This window comes from Toxotes jaculatrix, chromosome 9 (assembly GCF_017976425.1).
Source record: "Toxotes jaculatrix isolate fToxJac2 chromosome 9, fToxJac2.pri, whole genome shotgun sequence".
NCBI classification, from domain to species: domain Eukaryota; kingdom Metazoa; phylum Chordata; class Actinopteri; family Toxotidae; genus Toxotes; species Toxotes jaculatrix.
In genome coordinates this window covers 12,083,895-12,107,966 of record NC_054402.1, presented here as the reverse complement: position 1 = coordinate 12,107,966, position 24,072 = coordinate 12,083,895, and the positions used below count along the sequence as shown (strand labels likewise).

The window sequence follows — 24,072 nt, the reverse complement described above, 5'->3', positions numbered from 1 at the left end:
GCATTTGTGAGACACCTTCCAGTCTTTTTTGTTACGGTATGTAGTCAAATTGAGGCAAAATGGTATGATAATTCCTGTGAGGGACACTGCCGCTCAGATGAATAGATCACACTTTTCTATTTGAATCACCACACTGGTGAATGTTCACTGGCACTCCCTTGTGGCTGGAACCAGTCAGGGGGGAATTTTATTAACGATAGAGTGTTACGCTCATTTGAAGTGGATACAGTAAGAGACACTCTGTCATTGTCCTCTATAATGTGTCAGTGTGTATGTGCATGCATGCATGCTGCAGAGTGAGTCAGGTTGGCTAACTGTCTCAAAGCAGTCCTGCTGTTAGCGGCTGTGCTAGCTAGCTGGCAGCAGATTAAGTCCAGAGCTGGAGCTGTTTATGTAACCTGGGGAAGAGCCAGTGAAGCCTTCCCAGCAGCTTGCCTGTCTGTCTCTCTGAAGAGACTCTGTCTGTCTGTCTGTCTGTCTGTCTGTCTGACTCATCTTCTCTGTCTGTGAGACACCTTCCTGTCCGTCTGTGGCCCTGTCTGTTCTTCTTGTCTTGTTTCTCTGTATCCCATCTGCAAGTCTGTAGCACTTTCTCCACAGGGGGTGTGGTGAGAGTCAACCAGATTTCTCTTCTTTCTTTTTCTTTTTTTTTTTTTTTTTCCCCTGTTCAGGACCTTGAAACAATTAAGACGTAAGGGGAATGTAGGAGTGTAATGTCAGCTCCTTGGCCGGCCTGACACTCAAACCCACCTCCCCACCCCCAGTCCAGCCCCTGTTCCCTGAACAAGGAGAACAGAGTGTGCCGATTTCTTCATCCAGAAACAGTCCATCTCATCTACTCTTGTTCCTCGCTGGCTCAGTGGTACACAGCACAACCTAGCACTGCACAGTAAACTCAGTAAAACTAGAACAACTCAGCACTGTGAATTTTGTGGTCTACTCCCAACTTACTGGCTTAATAACTACAGTAGATGTTGTCTAATATCTCTCTTGCTGTCCCTGCATATTGGACAGACCTGGTATATAGTAGTACAGAATAACCTAGAGTCATTCATGTTATCCTCAACAAGAAACAAACAAATGTCTCAGTTTGTATCCTTTATGTGTTTCTCAAGTAAGGGTGACTGTCAGACCCATATCCCAAAGATAACCAAGTAACAATGATATAAAACAGAGAAAAGCAGCATGTTTGTAATTTTTACTGTATAAAATGACTAAATGATTAACTGATCTGCAAAATAGTTTTCTCTCCATTAGCAAATCAGTTTATTTGCAAATTGATTCAGCTTTAACTGATTCCCATTTGAAAATAAAAATACAGTTTGTCTTGTAAAGCTCAGCAGCTTGTGTTGTTGCTTGTGGCCTTTTTCTCCTCTGTCTTGCATTGCACCAATACAGCTAGCCATTCACCTCCCACACTGGAGCAAAACCGGGTGTTTTTGAAATTCAAGTGAAATCTGATGACGTTTGAAGGCTTTGAATTTCAGTTTCTGTTACTTAATCTTATGTTCATAATCATGCATGATGGTTCGTTTTCATACAGTTTTTATATTGGTTATGGTCTGTTATCTTTAAGTTCCTGTATCTGATAATATCAATGAAATAGATAACATAAAGTCAGTATCAGTACCGGCTCTCTGCTTTCCAACTTCTCGCAATAGAGTGCTGTTCTCCTTCACTGGGGGACTTGGTGCAACTCTACACCACTGGGACATTGCAAGAGTTAACTGGGATGGTTCTGTGGTTGAGTCATGGTGGTGTAATGTACTGGCTGAGAACAGAGTGCCAATCAATCAGCCAGCCGGCCGGCTGGCCAGCTAGCCGGTTATGCAGTGCCGGCCCCTTTACATAGTCCAACCTTCCCTGGTGGTTAGTAGCTTTGAAAAATGTACTCAGCTTCAACTGTTGCTGTAAACACAGCTGTAGCAACGCAAAGCCCGAGTAACTTCTGGGTCAAACAAATTGTAGCGTATTGTACTGCATTGTATTTGAAGCAGGTTGCAGCTGCACACGCTGTGAACTTGCCACAGTGTGGGGTAAAAGTGCAGTGAAGGGCACACTAGTTGTGCTCATAATGGGGGCTAAAAAATGAGTTGGCTGAACTGCCAGGCACGAGGTAGAAAAAATGTGATGTAAGCAGACGTTAGTAGATCAGCAGGGCAACTGAGAAGAATGTGCAGCAGGGAGTTAATGTTGGCAGCCAGGTCCTTGGGCTCTCTCCTAATGCTGTGACCGAACACAGGATATCTGTAGAGCAGAACTGGTAGAGCAGGGGAGAAGGTGACCTGCAGAAAGTTGCTAATGTGTGTAGAAAATGAAAACTCTAAACTTTCTTAAGGTTTAATCATATTTACTGAAAACGACTGATCAGTGAATCAGTGTCATTTATATCTGGGTATCTAGTTTATTTGCTCTGCCTCTTTAGTGTTCAAATTGGAAGAAAGACAATATGATAATTTGATTTTAAACTCTGCTTCAAAAAGAGAACAACTTTAATCACTTAACCACAGCACATGAATCATGTTCTGTTCTGAGAATTTTTTTTTAAATAACTAAGCTGAATTTTCCGTCAGAAAATTCAAGGTACAGATCATTAATTTCAGGAACGTATTCCGGTAAAGACATTATTAGACATTATCAAGAAAATAATGACCAACTGCCGGGCCTATTTGTTGAGAACACATGTGTTTTACTTTAAGACCATAGCAGCAGGGTATATGGGTAAGGATGCCGTTTGGCGGGCAGGAATGCAGTAGGGGTGCAGGCAGGCCAAAGCGGCACAGCCAGGGGAACTGTAATCCTGTTAAGAACCCAGCTGCGTCTGACGTCAAACTCATCTAGCCACTAACTAGAGGTGAGGAGCTCTCATTAGGAGGGGAGGAAGGTAGGAAAGAGTGTACACATGCTGTGCAGAAAGTGATGGCAGAAGATACTAAGAAAAGAATTTAGCAGATTTTAAGCTGCTAAGTGTTATTTCTGCCCCACTTCATCTGGGCCACTTTGACGAGGACATGACTCTTTGTGGTTTAATTCGCTTCATCGTAGCTTATACAAGAAGCAATCAGCGTTATCAAACATAAACAACCTCTTCCTTCTTAAAAATGGTGATGTAAAATATGAGAGGCTGTAAAAATGTAGTCACATCGTCTGTTATTGTTCTATCCATCCCTCGCAGACTGTGAGCACCTAATCCGCAGGATGTTGGTCCTCGACCCGTCAAAGCGCCTGTCTGTGGCCCAGATCAAGGAGCACAAGTGGATGGCTCTGGATGTCCCAGTGCAGAGGCCTGTCCTGTACCAGCAGCCCCTGTCTGCTGAGGGCGAGGCGGGTGTTGGGGAGTACAGCGAACAGGTCCTTCGCCTGATGCACAGCCTTGGCATCGACCAGCACAAGACTATAGAGGTGAGGATTTATGCATCACTCTGCACAGGCAGAAAACACATTAGTGCAAGTCTAGTATGTACTATGTATTGTCCTTTGTATGTATGGTATGGTATGGTCTGGTGCTTCATTGAACTTTAATGATAAATACTGACAATAACTATACAGTGAATCTGTATATGTACACAGGTATGTGATATGCATGAATGTACTGATGATGTATTTTTGCATTTACTGCTAATTCTATGACATTCAATAAAAATATAACAATGATCATGTGTGAAGTTCTTTTTTAGCCCTGACTGGAAAAGTAAAATATATCCATTCACTCTGTGAACATATCTGAACCAGCTTTTTTCTTTTCAAGCTCTGTATCAGTGTAATGAAGAGTCTGTAATTTATCTGGACTATATTCTATGCGCTGCCCCCTCTTTAATACATTATATTTATTGTATTTTTAATCTACTCTGTTCTTCAACTGCTGCAATAACCCAGTTTCACACAGGGATAATTAAGGAGTTATCTCAACATATCTTAAGAGCTGTCACAGACAAGTCATCCAAAGCAGAAGGTGTGCTACAGTGAAAACTTCAATTACAGACGCTGCCATTTATGTTGTCTGTCATCCTCCAGTCTCTGCAGAACAAAAGCTACAACCACTTTGCTGCTATCTACTACCTGCTGGTGGAGCGGCTCAAGGCCCATCGCTGCAGCTTTCCCGTCGAGCAGAGGCTCGACGCCCGCCAGCGTCGGCCCAGCACCATCGCCGAACAGACCGTTGTCAAGGTAACTGCTGGGCGTCCAGGCAATGAGGGGGTTCTGAATAATGTATACAGAGATTATCATCCACGCCTCCCTGATCAAAGCTCCGTTATTCACACCTGCACCCACCAACAAACAAACGGTTAATTTATTTGTCCAGCCAGGTTGTGTCTTCACCTGCTCTCTTGCAGTCTTTTCTGCCCAGCCTTGATCTTAATGCATTTACCTCAGTTACATAATTCATTATTTTCTTTTCTTTGGCCACTGTCTCTTCTTACCGACGTTGGACACTTTCTCTTTCATTTCCCTCACCAGCCGGGATCTGGCTTTCTTTTCTTGTTTGGATTATAAAGTCAAATTCACTGCCGCTCAATTTTGTCGCAATTGTGTTATTATCAAAGATGTTGTTAAGTATTGGCCGTGAATTGAAGAAAGTTTTTTGATGTAACGTCAAAGACTCTCATGGTTTCTGTTTTTCTTCCTCTCTGCAGTCGACCAGTGGTTCAGCCCAAGTGGGTTTGCTCCCACAGGGCATTCGTCTGTTGCGCTCCCCCGCTGTGCCCCAAACCTCCTCTGATGCTTTCACCTTCCCCCAGACTGCATGTTCCTTGGAGCAGAATTTCATGGTGGAGGACATCAGCACACCCAAAGTAGGTCCAATACCAGTAAAAACAGGCTGAGGCTTCGGTGACAAGGATGTCTTTTGGTTTGTGTGTTCGTCCTCTGCCTTCATGACACCTCACTCACATCTGGCCCTGCGGTTATGGAAGTTGTAGTTATTACGGTCATTATCAGCTTGCACAAGTATGTCCTGAAAAATTATCCCAATAAGCTTGACAGTGATTCACTTTGATAAGCATACCCACTCACTGTGAATTTGAAATGCTTGTGCTCACCCGTGTGTGTGTGTGTGTGTGTGCGCGTGTGTGTGTGTATACTCGCCAGACTCCTTTGAGGTTTTGAGCATTTGGCTTGCTCCGTCAACCTGCCAGAGTGCAGCTAGCTTGTTCTCTTATGTAAGCACTCAGCCAGTACTCACATCAGACAGGACAGCTTCCTGTCCTGCACTGCTCCTAGACAGACACACACACACACACATACACATACTGTGTTCTCTCTCTTTTTCTGTGCCAACCAGCGACCTTTTCCTCCAGGCCTGTGTTGAGCTATTATAGAACACAGACACCAGTGGTCTGAGTTGACGGCCTCACACACCTGCAGGGCTGCACACACAGGCTCGCACACACACACACATACATACATCCAGTATCATTCTTAAAGATTTCTTCTCTATCCTACCTCCTGTCCTGGCTCCAGTGAAGAGTGATGTGTATGTTGTTTTGTGTGTGTATGTGTCTGGAGCAAGGAGAACAGAGCAGAGACAGAGTGCGTGTTATCTGCATGAATGGAGCATGGTTATGTAAGTGGTCCTGTGATGATGATGTGACCTAATGTGGAGCTGAGTGAACACACATGGACAGGAAGCCGCTGCACTGCTCCAGCGATCTCGCCACCGTGACTTCCTACCCATCAGCCAACAGCTCATCTTTTCTTTTCTAGCCTTTGGCTTTTGTTTTCCTTCTCCTGTTCTTTTTCTTTTTTTTAATTTTATATTCAGATTCTTGTCCCTCTCCTCTTCTTCATCCCTTAACTTCTCTCTTCCCTTATGACCCCACCCCTTTTCATCACCTATTTCTCAATATTGTTTTCCCCTTCCTATCCTCACTGTGTGTGTGTGTGTGTGTGTGTGTGTGTGTGTGTGTGTGTGTGTGTGTGTGTGTGTGTGTGTGTGTGTGTGTGTGTGTGTGTGTGTGTGTGTGTGTGTGTGTGTGTTGAGTAACAGCATTCCTATCCCAGCACACTACAGAAAGCAGATGGGGAACTGGGCAAAGTTGCTCTTTTCTAGACCAACACTAGGCTTTCCGGTTACTGCAGCAACTCATGCAGATGATCTTTCTGTGTGTGAATGTGTGTGTGTGTGTGTGTGTGTGTGTGTGTGTGTGTCAGTCACACAGCACTTTCAGTCAAAGCTCACTTCCTGGCCCTGCATTCCTCAATCCCCACCCTCCACCTCTACGCCAACACATGCTGTAACAAACACACAGACCAACTGTGGTGACTGGAGGGAAAACAGAGGGAGGAGAGTAACTAATGGAGCCCTCATTCTCAGTATGGTGGTCTTACATCCAAGTGGTCTTGTGGGAAAATGATGGATTTTATATGTGTGTGTGTGTGTGTCTCTGACCAACAGCCTTTGTTTTTGATTGTCTCAATGTGAATGCGTTCTGCTTTCTTGGGTGTGCAGCTGTTTTCTTCCTGGCGCAGTCGATACTGAATGTAAAGTTATTGTTCTCTCTTTCTGTCCCCTTTTATCTCCACCCCCACCCCCAATCTAGGTGAATGGCTGCCTACTGGACCCCCTGCCTCCCCCCACTGTCCTCCGCAAGTCCTCGACCTCGTCGCCTAGCAACATGATGGAGACGTCGATCGATGAGGGCATTGAGACTGAGGAGCCCGACACAGAGGATGATCCGCCCCACCTGCTCTCAGCCTATCAGACGGCTCGGTTTGGCCAGCGGCGACACACCCTCTCTGAAGTCTCCAACCAGCCAGGGCCTTCCAACCAAGGTATGACGTCACCTGATCAAACACACCTTTAGAGTCTGTCACGTGTATCCAGTGCCAAAATTAAGCTGTTTGTTGGATCACTTTCTCGAAAATGTATAAAAACTTTTATCCCTTAGGTAAATTATTCACTCTTGGCCACAACCCCTCCACGGGTAGCATGGACTCAGATATCGGCTATGACATGGGCTCCATGCACAGTGACCTTGGTCTGCTGGAGGATCCCCCCTCTCTCAGTGAAGTGGTACCAGCTAACAGCTCGGCCCCCGGTGTTACTCCTACGCCTTTCTTGAGCGCTCGGCCCGCCAACCCAGCAATGGCTGCCCTGACTTCCCAGCACAGGGAGACACACAATCGCTCCCCTATCAGCTTCAGAGAAGGACGCCGTGCCTCTGACACCTCCCTCACCCAAGGTCAGAACCACCAGTGTTACTTAGTATTTTCTTTATTCCACATGCATTCATTCTTCTCTTTGGATCCTCTCTCAAATTACCCACTTCTATGTACGAACATAGACTACACTGACTTCATAATGGGTTAAGTATCTTCCTCAGTAAACCCAGGAACTTCATTTGAGGGTCGACCTTAATATGCACAAGGTCATTCTGCTAACTTACTAAAAGGTCTCAATGCTTGTGTTATGTAACATTGAATTTTCTGTGCAGTTTAATGGATGAGATGATAGGAAGCAGCAAAGAAGAAATGGAAGGATGCTTTAAGTTCTGCAGGTCTTGAAACGTCTTTAGAAAAGAATTTAGTATCCTAAAAAAATAGGCATTAAAAAGTAAAAAAAAATGAAAAATTGGATTGACAAAATTCTTAAATAGTCTCTCTTTCTTGCTGCAGGCAGCAATGTTGTTTATACACTGTTTTTTGTATGTGGTTGCAGGTTGTAAATGAAAAGTGGTATTGCTGGGACAGTGAATTTTGTTTGTCCAGGAGCTTCAGTCCTGTTTTTTTGTGGAGTTTCAGTCAACACTATCAGACCTGTAGTAAATGCTGTCATTACTGCTTCTAAAATCATGAGCAAAATATTCTTTAAAATAACTGGATTTGACATTTCTGGACATAGTTTTGCTCTTATTTCTCAGCGGTCTGTACTTTTCCCAGTCGGCAGGATCCTTGGACATTCGAAATGTGGCCCATGTATTATTTCTCTACCTGGAAATACTTATATGATCAGTTCTGCCTTGCCTTAACCTTGGTAGTTTTCAAGGGAGCATGTATATCTATAATTTAAGTGAATTTAAAGTATAAAAAGTCTCAGGCATCATGAACATTAGGTATTAGTTGATTTTCTACCAGTAAATTGAAATTAAGTCATTAATAAATCAGTCTATATTAATTTAAATAAGTTATCATTTTTATGTGGCTAATCTCTTCCTCCATCTATTTTTAGGGATGGGGCCGATCCGATTCGGTATCGGGTTCCGATACCAACATAATACAACATAATGCGCTAGCCTGTCTATGGGATTCTCCATATTATGTTAGCATCGAACTAATCGCTACTTATTACCACTTGTAGGTCACGACGAGGTTTGCAAACATTGCACGTTGCTGTCTTGCTTTGGGGTGTTTCTAGTGCAAAATATTTCCACACAGCGGACATGTTGTGCTGAAAAGTTGGTTAGCCACGGTGCTGCTCAATGCTCACCTGCTAGCTGGCTGCAAACTGTGGAACTGATTTCCTGAAGGGCGGCCGCGTCACATTGAGACACGCCTCTGTTCTGTTGTGGAGTCATTTCAGCAGACAACATTAAAGCACAGAAATGGTTCATGGATCGGAAATCTCCGCAGGTTGGATCCGTGAATTATGTCGGTATTGGAACCCGATACTGGATCGGATTGGCCCCATCCCTACCATAATGCAATGCAGTCAGCAAACATTTTGATATCTGTTATCACTGCTGTACAATGTATTGCTGTTTCTACACAACTGAATGCAGCAAGTTCAGACACGCACTTGAGAGATTGCTGAAAGACTCCTTTGACATACAGAAAATCACTGTCAGAAGTGGAAGTAGACAAGACAGGCTGAGAGAAAGGCTTTGAGGTCACAGATCAGTCGTATATAAGTGTCAATAAAACGCCAGATCCAACACATCTCCTTAAGCCCAGTCTCTATGAGCTGCAGAGAGTCTGATGTATAAAGTGTCATGCTGCATATGTCTGAGGCTCCAGGGTCCACATAGCACCAGTCAAGAGAAAGAGTTCTGATTCTCATGACACAGACACAACACCCCTGCTGCAGCTGCTCCCTCACACCCTTCCACACACACACACACACACACACACACACACACACACACGTACACATACACATACATACAGCCTTCCATATAAAGGTGCCTCATTCCCACCCTCTCATTTGCTCCCCCTCCTCTCTTTCACACACTCCATTTTACACACTTTTTTCTTTCTCTTCCCTTCTCTCATCTTCTCCAGTGACGACTACGACGGCGATGATTCACATTATGAATCACAGACAGATATTTGAAGGTTTCAGCCCACATATCCTGCTTTTTCTCTCTCTCTCTCCCCCTTCCCCCTTCTATCTCTCTTTCTCTCTATCCCTCTCTTTTTCACTCACTCTCCTTCTCCCTCTGCACTGCTTGTTCTGTCTCGCTTTTCTTTCTCTTTTCAAAGTTTCAGTCTGTGGCAGGCCTGATTTGTCTGCACTCCACATCAGAGAGAAAGAGGAGCTAAAATATAAGAGGGAATGTTAAACAAGCTCTATCTCGTGCTCCATTTTTTCCCTTTACAGCTACTGCTGGTTGTAAATCACCTGTGCTTTAGCCAAGTAGAAACTATAATTATGGCTCGAAAATGTGCATTACTTCTCTAGCTCTACATTGACAGCCTGTACTGTTCCCAGTTGGTATTTGCAGTTATTTATTTATTTATTTTTCATAATCCTCTTTGGAGAATGTTGATGCGGTGGATTCTTTTGCGTCAGACTGCTGACTCTGGTTTTAAATAACTCCCACCATCGCAGTGAGTCAGGTCCTATCGTTCACAGCTACAGCTCATCACCACTGGATGGGTCTTACCAGAGCTACTTGCTGTCACACACATACACACACAGACTGTCACATGTGCACATACAAACACACCCACAGTGGCTCATGACGTACATCCAGAATGGGCGATGAAAAGTGCTAACTGGTCAACCAGTTTGCTAACGTCAGTGAGTAAACCTGACTCAATTCAGTGAGTAAACCTGACAGGACAAAGACCTTGACATCCTGTTATGAAGAGGAACAAGATTCTGTTGATCAGCTGCAAAAATCCATAGTGACTCTGTTTTGTTGGGATTTGTTTTGTGCTCTCAGGTCTGGTTGCGTTTCGTCAGCATCTTCAGAACTTGGCGAGGACCAAAGGCATCTTGGAGCTGAACAAAGTGCAGATGCTGGTAGAGCAGATGGGCTCTGGGGAAGGAGCCGTCATGGGCCCCCTGGGACCACAGCACCACTTGCACAACCTCCTGGAGGTTAGTCCTACTGCATAATCACCCCCAAAATACACACACAAGCACACACACACACATACACACATACATACACACACATCCTTCACTCAAACACATTCAAGATCCCAAACCAGTTCTCAGAATCAGCCCCTCTACTATCCTCACCCCATCTTGCCCAGAAAAAAAAATAATACAGGCACCCAGGCTGTTGTGTAACCCCAGGAGAGGCAGCCAACTGTGGCTTGTTTACTGTCTCCCGTCCCCCTGGGGCCTGGAGCCTGGAGCCTAGGCCAAAGTGAATGCAGCCATTGTTGAAGTCAGTCAGACTTACCCATAGTAGTGACTGGCACTCAATAGGCAAAGCTGCAGTTACACACAAAGACGGGCACACATATACACAAAATGATGCACACACTGCAACGGGAGCCATTTGAGGGAAAATCCGTAGGCTTTCCTAAGGAAAAAAAAACGCACACACAAAATCGATCATAGAAACCGACAAGATCTAGTTGTTTTCCTCTTGTCCATCTCTTATAATCCAATAACGCAGCTCTTTGTTGGTTATGATGTTCTGTCCCCATCATCCATTTAATTTGCTTTCATTTCATTTAACTAATGTGTAATCCCTGTGGTACATGCCATTTAGAGAAAAGCATCTGGCTGATCAGTCACCACATAGGCATTTGGGCAGGAGACAGCACAGATAATCCAGTTAGACCACACGATGAAGCACCCAGACCCTGACACAGCTTTGTTAACCGACAGGAGAGGGGATCTGGCATTCGTGTGCCCTTGAGCATGCGTGTACAGCTTCATGGGCATGCACATGCCTTGTTCTAATGCTTTATGTTTTTGATCGAAGGGTGAGGCGTCCAAGCAGCAGGAGGGCCTAGCTTTATACCAAGGTGGGCCGCAGCCGCCTCTCCTGTCCCGCAGACAGAGTTTGGAGACACAATACCTCACTCATAGATTACAGGTACAGTCTAACACCAACTACACTCAGTCACACATACGTCAATGATCAACTGGTTTATGCAAGTTTATGCCTGATACAGACCTGTTTTATCAAGCCAAATGGCTGATTTGCATAACATTCAGTGATATCATTTGGAAATTTAAGGGCAATCAGTTCTGCCATGTTGCATCAGTAATGGCACACTTTATAGCCAGTTTCCCGTGAATGCAGTCATCAGTCCCAATCTCTCTTCTGCCCAGAAGGCCAACGTCTTGGCTAACAGTCCTGCTAGCTGCCAACTTTTCTGTAAGGAGACTCCTCGAAGTTTAGAGCAACAGCTGCAGGAACACAGGTAAATCATCTTGTCAATGTTTGCTCCACACATTTTTTAAAATTTATTTATGCATGCCATTTTCACTGCTGTAGACTCGGATTTTGTGTTCATTTTGCTAATGTCCTATCAGAAGTGGGGTTATTTTTATTTTTCCCTAACTTTGTCTTTAGCAAGTGACACATACGTCCCACTGACATCAATTTTAGTTGACACAAAAGGTGTCTGTGGTAGCATTTATATTTCAGTTTCCCATTTCCATTTTTATTCTAAGTTTTGCCCATGAGTGCTTGTTCTTACATTTTTTTTAAAGCTTTTTGATCTAGGTGGATTCAAAATGTTATGTTGATCTAAGTGGGTTCTACTGCTCCCCCGACAGACTGAACCAGAAGAGAATGTACCTGCAGCAGCAGTCACAGGGGATGGGGTTGCAGGCCTACTTCAACCAGATGCAGATAGCTGAGGGATCCTACCCACCAGGCAGCCCTGCTCTGGACACCGCAGCATCTCAAAGTTCCCCTCAGGGCCCCCCTATGTCGGCCGCCCATCAGCCTCAGCCCCAGCAGCAGGGCAGTTCTCAGGCTTCGCCTCCCTTCAGCCACCCCCATAGTTTGAGCCCCTTGATGGAACCGGGCGAGGGCCTGGTTTATGATCCCTACATGAGCCACCACCATTACACCCCGCACTTGCCCCCTGGATCTCACCTCCACCACCAGCTCCACCATCCTCAGTCTCATGAGGCCTCTGTAAGCGGCCTGGGCTTCAGCTACGCTGCAGGCTGTGAGCAGCAGGCTGTGGGGCCTCCCACCGAGGCTCTTCACCCAGAGCAGTATGAGTTTTCGCTGGACCCCACCTCGCTGGTCCCCACCTCGCTGGTCCCGCATGGTCCAGGAGAGGCTGAGGTTGGAGCTGTGACTGGAGTTTTGCCTGGTCCAGGGCAGCCAGACGGCCTCAGCCTGCCTGAGCTGCAGAGCTCCCTCCTGGACAGTGAGATGATGGAGACCGTGGACACCCAGCATGGCTTTGTACTGGTCAACTAAAGCCAGCTGTGAAGGGGTTAATAGAAAGCAGTATTAAGCAGTGAGAACCTACATGGCACTAAGAGCAGAGAGAATGGAGATATAAGTGGAGGTCACAAGAGTAGCAACAGGGAAGGAAAAGTGTTAATTTTTGTATGACTAATACAAACTTCATTTCTTAGTTGTGATGAACCTCAGACAACATTTCTACCAAAATCCTCCCTTAGCCTACCTCCCTTTCTCCCTCTCCTCCACTGTTCTCATTCTCGTCAGCTCTGTGAGGCAGGAACGGGTCCGATATGGGGCACAGTGTGTGCTGACTTGGCGAGGCAGCTGTCATCACGGACGTTGTGCCACCCGAGAGGACTGCGCCCGGGGAGGGGGATGCTGCACATCCTGGAGGCTGCCAGAGTGCAGCATTTCACCTACAAATGGTTTGAAAGTGAACTTGTTTAGGACTGACTGACTGGCAACCAAAAGCACAATGGCTGGCAGTGCTTTTTGTATTTAAAATAGGACATCATCTACAATACACATCTCAAAATACTTTTGTGCATTTTTTTTATTTCAGTAGCTAAAAAAAAAAAAAAAAAAAAAAAAAAAAACAAGTGAACAAGAGAAAAAAGGCCCTCATTTATCACGGTACCATGGATATCACCACAAATTCAAGTGTTAAAAGTGTCCATTTTTGAAGGAAGGATTCTAAACACTAACGTGAGTGCAAAGGCATAACATGATGGTCATGCATAGGTTTCAACACTAACAGAGCATTCCTCCAAAAAACACAACATGTAACTGCCTAAACAAATACTCTAAACATGCAGAGTGAGGCACCGGGTTGGTGAGTAATGCACCCATTGGTTGAGCATTTGCTGCATTTGTGCTTTTAACAGTGATAAACTCTCTCCAAGCTATATTTTTTTAGTTAACTGACTAATGAAAATAATAGATATAGCTGCAGACTTTTGTGTAGGCTACGTGACATAAATAATACAGTTTTTTTGTTTGTTTTCTTAGTGGTTTTTGTAACTTGTAACTACTGATCCTGATTTATTTCTTACACTACTGAACTGCTTTTCCACCTTTCCATCCAATTGCACGCACTTGCCAGGTTTCATTATACTCAATACGATGAGGATAATTCTTTTTGCAGGCGAAATGGCCACGTGCCTATTTTAACAGTTGAATTGTGGGTCATGTGTTTGCCTGATAAATGAGGGCTGACGTGATTATCGTGTGTTTGGTTGAGAAGTTGCGGTGTTAGTCAATATTCTTCTATTTTTGTGGCAATACTGAAGCAATATTAATCCTTAATGTCGGGGGATTATGAATGGATGCCTCACCTGTACAGCCAGCTCTGATTGGTTCCCGGGGACCTCTGAGTCGTCAGCAGTGACATCGCTTGAGCTGATGATGTAACCAGGAGATAATCTGTCACTCACTCAGCCTGGAAGTGCACGGACAAACCTGGAGACACTTGTATGAATATGTGTGTGTGTATGTGTGTGTGTGTGTGTGTGCGCGACTGTGTGTGATTATGTTTGTTTGCACAATTCAGACTTTAAAGTTTTTTGCATCTATCGCATCATTTGTCGTCATTACTGAAGAAGACAAACACTGTATTGACGCCTCCATTCAAAATAACACAGACTGTGCATTTCCCTCGGTGCACAGTTGTAGCTTTTGGATTAATTCTGGTTTACATCCTCAATGCTCCAGTCATGCCTCTGTGTTGTTTTAATGATGAATCAAGTTTAGAATAATAATGGAATAATCCCTTAAAGATTCCCTGCGTTAGATTTAATGAAAGGATGTTTCCTCTCTGATTTTGGGGCTGCTGTGAGACAAAGACCAGCAGAACATCATCAGTCACCTCACACTGGATTTTGACCGTTGGCTCACCCACCGCTCCTTGTCTGACAGCAAACCAGCAACAAGACGAGAGACTTTTTTTTTCTTTTTTCTTTTTTTCTTTGAAACAGCACTTAGATTGTGTTCAATCTACTTTAAGTGCACAGATGTATCTTCTCTGACAGAGGATGCTGATTTAAAAAAAAAAAAAAGCAACTTTTCATCGGAATAACAGGACGGCGAACGTCAGAGGGTTGAGATAAGATTATTGGACTGTGACCATCTGCCTGACTGCATGACCTTCAGTGGTTGTGGTTTAAACTGTAGGAGTGTTTGCACTCAGATTCGCTTTCAGGCACCACAGTCACTCTCAGTCTGTAGACTGGAATGAGCAGATACCTTATGGAGTTCTCAATCAGACTGACGTACAGATGTGGTTTGACTATGAGTCTTTATAGTTGCAGTTAACAGTCTTTAATGATGGCTAGAAAATATGGACCAACTGTGGTTGCAGTCCTGTGCAAGACTTAAAGGAAAAGTCCACCTTATAAAGCTCATAGCACTGTTTCACAGCAGATTAAGGATGTAACTAATGATCTGCTGATTATTTTCCTGATTAATAAATTAGTTATCTAGTCTATGAATAATTTAAAAAAATGCCCATCATAATTTTTCAGGATCCAAGCTGGCATTTTTATATTAGTTGGTTTGCTCAGACAAACTAATTCAAATCCCAAACATAAAATTTCTGTCAATTTTCATGGCACTTTTGTGTAAAACAAACAAACAAAAATAAAACAACTATGTTTATCAGTCACTGATACTAAGAACTAGCAACAATAGCCTCCCTGGACCAGAGAGCACTACAGCCACAAGACATGTTGCAAAACAGGTTTTGTGGCTGCATTAATAGTTCCACCCTAAAATTAACAAACCAGTTGGTGAGCTGGTTATGTTTATACATACACCCACATTTTATTGACAGGAATAAGCTCACGCCCAATTTGTTGGTCATGCTGAAAATGTCCTTTAGAAAAGAGAAGTGTTAGGGGAGGTCCAACATAAGATAACATTGCTTTGTAAATACATGACAGTGTAAGAGTTTTAAAAGGTGGGTTTCGCCTGTAAGTGAATATTTTGATGATTGTTTTCTTTCATTTTGTCCTTGGTCAGGCTAGAACAGCTACAGGATGATCTGTGGAAGTTGAATACTGGAGCACTTTTGACAACGAGGGGGAGAAGAGATGTAGCGAGAGAGGAGGAGGTGATTGCGGTGGAAAGGTTTGTATTGCTCTGCTGTTTCCTGGCAGATGAAACAAACCGCAATCTCTAGGAAACACATTTGTCCTCTCTCTTCCCCACCAATAATGGACACAAAACAAATTTCTTTCAAAGAAAGACCAGACATAGTAACTCTTTATCTGATTGTTGATTTTAATCCAAGAAAGAGCAACACTTTTCAGTTTACGATGAGTGTTTTTTTGTACAAATTAGGGGTGTAGTGAATCTTCAGTGCACGCTCAAGTTGCACCGAGGTGAATTTTGTGTTGAACGTGAATAGTGTTCAGTGTGCCTTTTACTTTTCATATTTTCAATCTAAACTAAGATTTTGAATAGCGCCATTATTTCTGGTTGGACCCTTTTATCATTTATTTTATTATTCCTTTTTTTTCTTTTCTGTATTTTTTTTCCCCCAAAAGTAAGTAGAGCCAGGTTTTACAAAGGTACAAAACCAAAGTCCCTCAGAAGTTTCCCTGTACGACCCACCGTGTGGAGTTTTGGAGCTTCTTTGTCAGCTTCTCTACCGTGCTTTTTCTTGTTGGTCAATCAGTGTATGCCATTTAAAAGTATTATAGCAATATTTCTCTAGTTTAAGACTAAAGTCATGAAGATTCTAGTGGACGTGTTTCCAAGTATCATAATTTCACCTCCTGCTGATAAAACAAAAACATCAATCTATCAATAGAAATCCAGTTTTATATTTACCTTCATTGATGTTGACCACACATAAGCTAACTTGCTGTTGAGATTAAAAAAAGGTTTATTGAACAGAATAACATTGTGGGTGTTTTCTTTTGTGTGTGCGCACTCATGAGTCACAGAATTTGTCTGTGTGTTTTGACAACACTTAAAAATGACTGGTTATTGAAACATGGTCACGGAGCTTACACTTAAGCATTTTCTACCACACACTCTGCCATCTCCTTCACGTAATCCAGTTGTCCTGTAACTACAAACTGCAGCCGTCTGATAGCACCCCAGGGTTGCACGGTGTAGGCGAGGGTTAATGACCTGGAAAAAACCAAGTGCTTCATATAAACTGTTGAGTCATAGCTGAACCTGAAATCATTTCAACCGGAACTAAAGCACCCGAGGCGGTCAGCGCAGCAGAAGTTACGGGACTGGCTGTGTTGCATCATTTAAATATTTATATCCTCTGATGCTAGATGCGAACCACCGACTAACACTATTGTTGACCCGGCTAATAGTGTCACAGTTCTAGTTTCTGGTCCCACCATTAAATGACGGTAGACAATTACACAAGAGATGATAGATGTGTGGTTCTCCACTCATAACAAAAGAAGAAGGATGTTAAAGGCAGTCAGACAAGATAATGAAAGCATAGTTAGACAGAGTTACCCCGAGGCATTAAACTCTACCTATCTGGTCTCACTAATAGGTGAGAAGACAAAAGGAGAAAATGTGCTGAGTCATTTTCAGGTGCTGTTTGGTTAGTAGCAGAGGCAAATTTACATATCATCAAACTATTTACTCAAAATGATGATTCACACACATCCAACACCACTACAAGAGGGTTATCACCAGATTTAAATCATTCCCGCTTTTGGAAAAGGTTGTTGCTTACTAGACAAATAAGATCTGATGCTCTCTTGTGTTTTGATGACAGTAAAGGTTTGGGTCAAATTACTCTTACACATGTTGAAGTGGCATGAAACTATGTTGACAGTTTCGGTTTTATTGGTCATGTTTTGACATACACATCTCTCAGGTTTCTGCCATCACTGCAAAGACTGCAGTCGTGGCCAGATCAACCTGCAAGGGGCTGAGATGTTTGTGGTCATTTTAAATTTATTTGAAAAACAAACCTCTGCACCTAAAGTTTGGCACATGGCCCCTTCACAAGGCAGGTAAGAATGCAGGATATGAGTTGATCATTTTGAGTATTGCTTGTGTAGAGCATATTCCTAGACAAAGGTGCAATTAATCAAATAAACACAAACTAATTGACATCACAATGAAAATGAGGGACTCTGGGCAGTTGCTTGCTTTACCTGGTTGGTAATTCAGGCTTCACCCCGGTACAATGGAGATGAATGTGATTTTGTTTGTCGTGCCCATGACTTTAAAAAGTACAAACATTCAATTATCAAAAAAAAAACTAAAAAAACAATAATAATAATACACTATCAGCAGTTTTATAGTACTATTTCTAAAAAAAATGTATACACATATAATATTCTATTCATTTACATTGTTTTGGCTTCAAGAGAGAAAACTCAGAGAAAATATGGGCAAATAAAACCAACAACCTAAGAGTTTTGAGAGAAAATAGGGTTCTGGGAGAGTTTTGGGTGAACTGACCCCCTAATTGTGTGTCTCACACACTCCGCCACAAGGCATCAAACTTTCACTCTGCTCCTTGTTTGTACAGCCAGCTGTGAGTCACTGCAACATTTTACTGACTGAATAATTCAACAGCGGTGAGAACTGGATCCCGGACCAGAAGCTGAGATCACTGATCCGACATCAGATCTGGTTCGTTTCCATGTTGATCGCCTGTGAGTATCTACTATGACCACGTCAAACTCAAACACCATTCCTGATAAAGTGCAGCCACAGTGCACAAGGGTTTTTTTGGTGGGGTGGGGGGGCGGCTGACCCTGATTGGCTCACCCTGATTGGCTGACCTCAGCAATACGTCTGAGAAGAAGGTTGCATGTTGCAGCCGGAGCAAAACACGCTCTGAAAACAAGAAAACAAATAGGGCTTCATAATGCTGTCTGAGATCAGAGGTCTGTCCCTCTTGTGCTGAGAGGATCGTGTAGAGAGAACACGTCAATCCAATCAGCCCACTCAGACAGAGAACAGCTAATCCCGCTCTTACACCACCAGAGGTAGGTGAGGGTGGGTGAAGGCGAGGGGGTCAGTCCCTGTCTGTTCATGGAAACCAGGGTCTCACTTCTTTTCCTGGGATCACACCATGTGCACGACACACGGTTGATGCTGCTGAGATAAACTGATAAGTCTGAAACATGGGAAGGGCCATAAAAGGCAGAGACAGCAGCTTTGAATTGGATCCACCTATTTAAAAAAAAAACAAACAAAACAAAACATCTCCTGCTCTGGTATGAGAGAAAATAAATAAATAAAATGACACCACCACCAGATGAGGGTACACTTAAATTCTGGTATTTGAAAAAAAAAAAAAAAAAAAGTACAACCTCATAGTAAATTTCCCTAAAAGACACCTGCATTTTCCACTTAGATGTTATTTATAGTATGCATTCAGTGGCACTGTCTGCTATTGAGACCTCCAGCAGGCTGTCTGTCACTGACACTCTTGGGGGAAGAGACAGAGAAAAAGAGAGAGCTGATACGAGGACAGACAGCGGTAATGTTCTTCGTCTTCTTCCTCTTTTCCTTTTTTTTCTCCAATAAAAATATCACAATATCAGAGGCCTATTCACTCATCAGGCCAAAGTATACTGTAATGACATCAATGGTTGCCATGGCAACGGGGGAGGGTGGATGACAACATCCTACTGCGTCTTTTAGAGCAGGAGATCACAGCACTGTTCAGGATGAGAGCTGAAAAAAAAGACGGGGAGACAAATCCTCGAGCTCTGAATGTAGAGGGGGTTTTTAAAAAATATCAACTTCTGTAACAAGCTGCACCTTTTTTTATGATATTCACCGTGCAGTAACACACATAAACACACACGCACAACATTTAAAAAATGCAAAGCCCGACACAGCAGCACAGGAGTACAGTCTTTGAAGCAAGTGAGTCTGACGTAAATGCTATAGCTCTGCACGGTGTGTGTGTGTGTGTGTTTGAGGGTTGCCAGTGGAGCAAAGCAAAGATTTTCTTCTATGAAATCATCTCTTAGCTGAAGGTCGTACTGCACTCATACACATGCCCCCCTCCACCCCCTGCACCCCAACTACCACCACAGCCACCATCACCATTATTCAGTTTGTCTCTGAATACACACACGCTGCAGCCAGCAGATGGACAGAGTCAGGAAATCCCAGTACAGATGACCCAGTATAGTGCCTGGGAAGGAAAAAAAAGCAGCTCCTGCAGGCTTGTGGCTGGATGCTGCAGCCAAGCCAAGAGGTCACTCACTCTGCTTGAATGATCTTTCAGTGTTTTACCTCTGATATTATCTGGAGAACCTTTGTGGAGTTTATAAACCTGTGGTGGATCGCTGAGCGATGACAGAATAGGAAAGGAAGTGAGGAGGGGAGGGGCAGAACGGACAAGGTGACTCAGGGAAAACGAGTTGGGCCAATGCTCCTCTTCTCCCTGACTGATGTGTGTCATTTGTCACCCTGAGAGCATCTGACCTCACAATGTGTATGTGTGTGTGTGTGTGTGTGTGTGTGTGTGTGTGTGTGTGTGTGTGTGTGTGTGTGTGTGTGTGTGTGTGTGTGTGTGTGTGTGTGTGTGTGCGTGTGTCGGGCTGCGTGGGGGCTTTGCTTGACTCCTTTCATTATAAATGACACAGTCCTGGGAGGCAGCTGCATTGACGTCAGGGCTCTCAGTGCCGTCAAGGGCTCTGGCTGCTGAAAATCCCCCCAAATAACAGGACCCAAATAGAAAGAAATAGGTTTCTGCTGTTTCATTACTGCCTCGTGAATTCGGGCGGATTTAGGGGGCGGATTAGCCCTCGTCCTCAAGTAATCGTGTTTTAATGAAGATTTTTGGTTGTAAGAAAAAAAATGCAGCTCACGGCTTGGCATGTTCTTCTGTGTTTAGATCATCAGCTTAAAAAAAAACCCCAACAAACTCTTCTTGTAGGAATAAGTGAGGAAAAGTCCAACTTATGCTTTTTGGTTGTTTTGTTATCAAGTCTCCATCTGCCATCAGATCAGTCCTTCTCCTGCTTCACACCATTACTTGAAAAGCACATCCTGCCTTGTGCTGTCTCACAGGAGCGCAATGTGCTGACATACAGCAACTATGCCAACCTGTGCATTACGGTCTATGTACATAATGTGCTCATGAGGCATATATACAGTCAAAGGGCTGGGTGGAGGATTGGGAGGGCACACGGCCCCGAGAAGGGCTGATGGGAGATTTGAGGAGATTAAAGCAAGCAAGGTTGAGATTCTCATAAAGATCTCTGCCATGTGATTTATTGCCCTAATCCTCTCTGTTGATTGCTCATTTAGAGTTAAAAAAAAAAAAAAAAGCACAGCAGTTTTAAAATTTAAAAAAAAGATGCAAACTTTACTTGCTTGAGAAAGACAAATATCCCCTGACGACCCAGCCCTTTTATTTTGCAGCCTTCCCACCACCCAGCAGTAGTCGGGGTGGTGGGGCAAGTGTCAGGTGCAGATCTGCTCTGCGCGATTCCCTGCAGCCCAAACAGCCCTGGAGGAGCTGCGCTTTCATCTCCCCAGCAGCTGCCTACCAGGTCAGAGCTGACCAAATATGACACCAGGAGCATGTGAGATGAATCCCACATTCTCTTGTAGAGGATATTGTTACAAAGCCTACAAAGAGAATTAAACATCTCCAGACTTCAAGTTTTTCAGGTTTATCACAGAAGATATTATTAAGCCTTTTCTTTCTTTATACTTAACAGCTTTGATAGTCAATGCTCCCAGAGACCAAATTTAAGCTTCCCTTGCATTGTAATAAACACTATGTTTTCCGAAAGCACATCACCATAAACACATCACCCCCATCATGAAGCCTCAGGGTGGGTGGCATAGTCCTGCTTTGGGAGGATGCTTCGCTGCAGCGAAAAGGAATGCAGTAAAAGACAGAGAAATCCTCAAGGAGAACCTGCTGCAGTCGGCAACACAGACACTGTGACTGGGTTTAGATTTGTTTTTTAGCAAGAAAAGAAGAGCATGAACATTAAAGCCAAGGCTGCACAAGAAAGACTTCAAAACGATGTCAAGACCTAGAACTACAGAGTCCATATCTCAAGCCACCCTTGAATGTTTTGGCAGGACTTAAAAATTGTGCACTCAGGGTCAGCGTGTAACTTGACAAAGCTTGAAGAGTTAAAAAAAAAAAAGAAAAACAAAACTTTTCATATGCCAATAAACAGATATACTGATTTTTGAATCCTTACAGCTTGTAGGACGTTTTTTATGACATTTTGAGATCATACTAAAACATGACTTTTTTTGGCCGATTTTGAAGCGTTACGGCCATATGTCGTTTTTTTATGACATTTTGAGGTCACACTAAAATATGACTTTTTTTGGCCGATTTTGACCCCTTACTATACTATGACGTTTTTTATGATATTTTGAGGTCAAAAAAAATTTTGACTTTTTTTGTCCGATTTTGACGCCTTACTATACTATGACGTTTTTTATGACTTTTTGAGGTCAAAAAAAAATTTTGACTTTTTTTGTCCGATTTTGACGCCTTACTATACTATGACGTTTTTTATGACATTTTGAGGCCAAAAAAAATTTTGACTTTTTTTGTCCGATTTTGACGCCTTACTATACTATGACGTTTTTTATGACTTTTTGAGGTCAAAAAAATGTTTTGACTTTTTTTGTCCGATTTTGACGCCTTACTATACTATGACGTTTTTTATGACATTTTGAGGTCAAAAAAAATTTTGACTTTTTTTGTCCGATTTTGACGCCTTACTATACTATGACGTTTTTTATGACATTTTGAGGTCAAAAAAAATGTTGACTTTTTTTGTCCGATTTTGACGCCTTACTATACTATGACGTTTTTGATGACATTTTGAGGTCAAAAAAATTTTTTGACTTTTTTTGTCCGATTTTGACGCCTTACTATACTATGACGTTTTTTATGATATTTTGAGGTCAAAAAAAATTTTGACTTTTTTTGTCCGATTTTGACGCCTTACTATACTATGACGTTTTTTATGACTTTTTGAGGTCAAAAAAAAATTTTGACTTTTTTTGTCCGATTTTGACGCCTTACTATACTATGACGTTTTTTATGACATTTTGAGGCCAAAAAAAATTTTGACTTTTTTTGTCCGATTTTGACGCCTTACTATACTATGACGTTTTTTATGACTTTTTGAGGTCAAAAAATTTTTTTGACTTTTTTTGTCCGATTTTGACGCCTTACTATACTATGACGTTTTTTATGACATTTTGAGGCCAAAAAAAATTTTGACTTTTTTTGTCCGATTTTGACGCCTTACTATACTATGACGTTTTTTATGACTTTTTGAGGTCAAAAAATTTTTTTGACTTTTTTTGTCCGATTTTGACGCCTTACTATACTATGACGTTTTTTATGACATTTTGAGGTCAAAAAAAATTTTGACTTTTTTTGTCCGATTTTGACGCCTTACTATACTATGACGTTTTTTATGACTTTTTGAGGTCAAAAAAAATTTTGACCTTTTTTGTCCGATTTTGACGCCATACTATACTATGACGTTTTTTATGACATTTTGAGGCCGAAAATTTTTTTCACTTTTTTTGCCCGAAAAAAAAGCCATACTACACTAAGACGTTTTTTATGACATTTTGAGGTCAAAAAAATTTTTTACTTTTTTTGTACGATTTTGACGCCTTACTATACTATGACGTTTTTTATGACTTTTTGAGGTAAAAAAAAAATTGTAACTTTTTTTGCTCGAAAAAAACGCCATACTATACTATGACGTTTTTTATGACATTTTGAGGTCAAAAAAATTTTTGACTTTTTTTGTCCGATTTTGACGCCTTACTATACTATGACGTTTTTTATGACATTTTGAGGTCAAAAAAAATTTTGACTTTTTTTGTCCGATTTTGACGCCTTACTATACTATGACGTTTTTTATGACATTTTGAGGTCAAAAAAAATTTTGACTTTTTTTGTCCGATTTTGACGCCTTACTATACCATGACGTTTTTTATGACATTTTGAGGCCGAAAATTTTTTTGACTTTTTTTGCTCGAAAAAAACGCCATACTATACTATGACGTTTTTTATGACATTTTGAGGTCAAAAAAATGTTGACTTTTTTTGTCCGATTTTGACGCCTTACTATACTATGACGTTTTTTATGACATTTTGAGGTCAAAAAAAATTTTGACTTTTTTTGTCCGATTTTGACGCCTTACTATACTATGACGTTTTTTATGACTTTTTGAAGTAAAAAAATTTTTTGACTTTTTTTGCTCGAAAAAAATGTCATACTATACTATGACGTTTTTTATGACTTTTTGAGGTAAAAAATTTTTTTAACTTTTTTTGCTCGAAAAAAACGCCATACTATACTATGATGTTTTTTATGACTTTTTGAGGTCAAAAAAATGTTGACTTTTTTTGTCCGATTTTGACGCCTTACTATACTATGACGTTTTTTATGACATTTTGAGGTCAAAAAAAATTTTGACTTTTTTTGCTCAAAAAAAACGCCATACTATACTATGACGTTTTTTATGACATTTTGAGGTCAAAAAAAATGTTGACTTTTTT

At 42.2% G+C, this 24,072-nt stretch overlaps 1 protein-coding gene across 2 annotated transcripts in view; it reads left to right on the top strand.

The window, feature by feature from the left end:
* The window catches only part of sik2b (salt-inducible kinase 2b), a 46,247-nt gene extending 29,805 nt beyond the window's left edge, over positions 1 to 16,442 (top strand). The window contains exons 7-15 of one of the 2 annotated variants that reach the window (XM_041047045.1): positions 3,176 to 3,402; positions 4,015 to 4,167; positions 4,635 to 4,793; positions 6,540 to 6,771; positions 6,888 to 7,181; positions 10,104 to 10,261; positions 11,103 to 11,216; positions 11,459 to 11,547; positions 11,906 to 16,442. In XM_041047045.1, coding sequence (XP_040902979.1) covers positions 3,176 to 3,402; positions 4,015 to 4,167; positions 4,635 to 4,793; positions 6,540 to 6,771; positions 6,888 to 7,181; positions 10,104 to 10,261; positions 11,103 to 11,216; positions 11,459 to 11,547; positions 11,906 to 12,566 — 2,087 coding nt within the window. In that variant the 3' untranslated portion in view covers positions 12,567 to 16,442. Of the gene's footprint in view, positions 1 to 3,175; positions 3,403 to 4,014; positions 4,168 to 4,634; positions 4,794 to 6,539; positions 6,772 to 6,887; positions 7,182 to 10,103; positions 10,262 to 11,102; positions 11,217 to 11,455; positions 11,548 to 11,905 lie in introns of both variants that reach the window. The other variant, XM_041047044.1, reaches the window with a different exon arrangement.
* Positions 16,443 to 24,072: the final 7,630 nt, after the last annotated feature.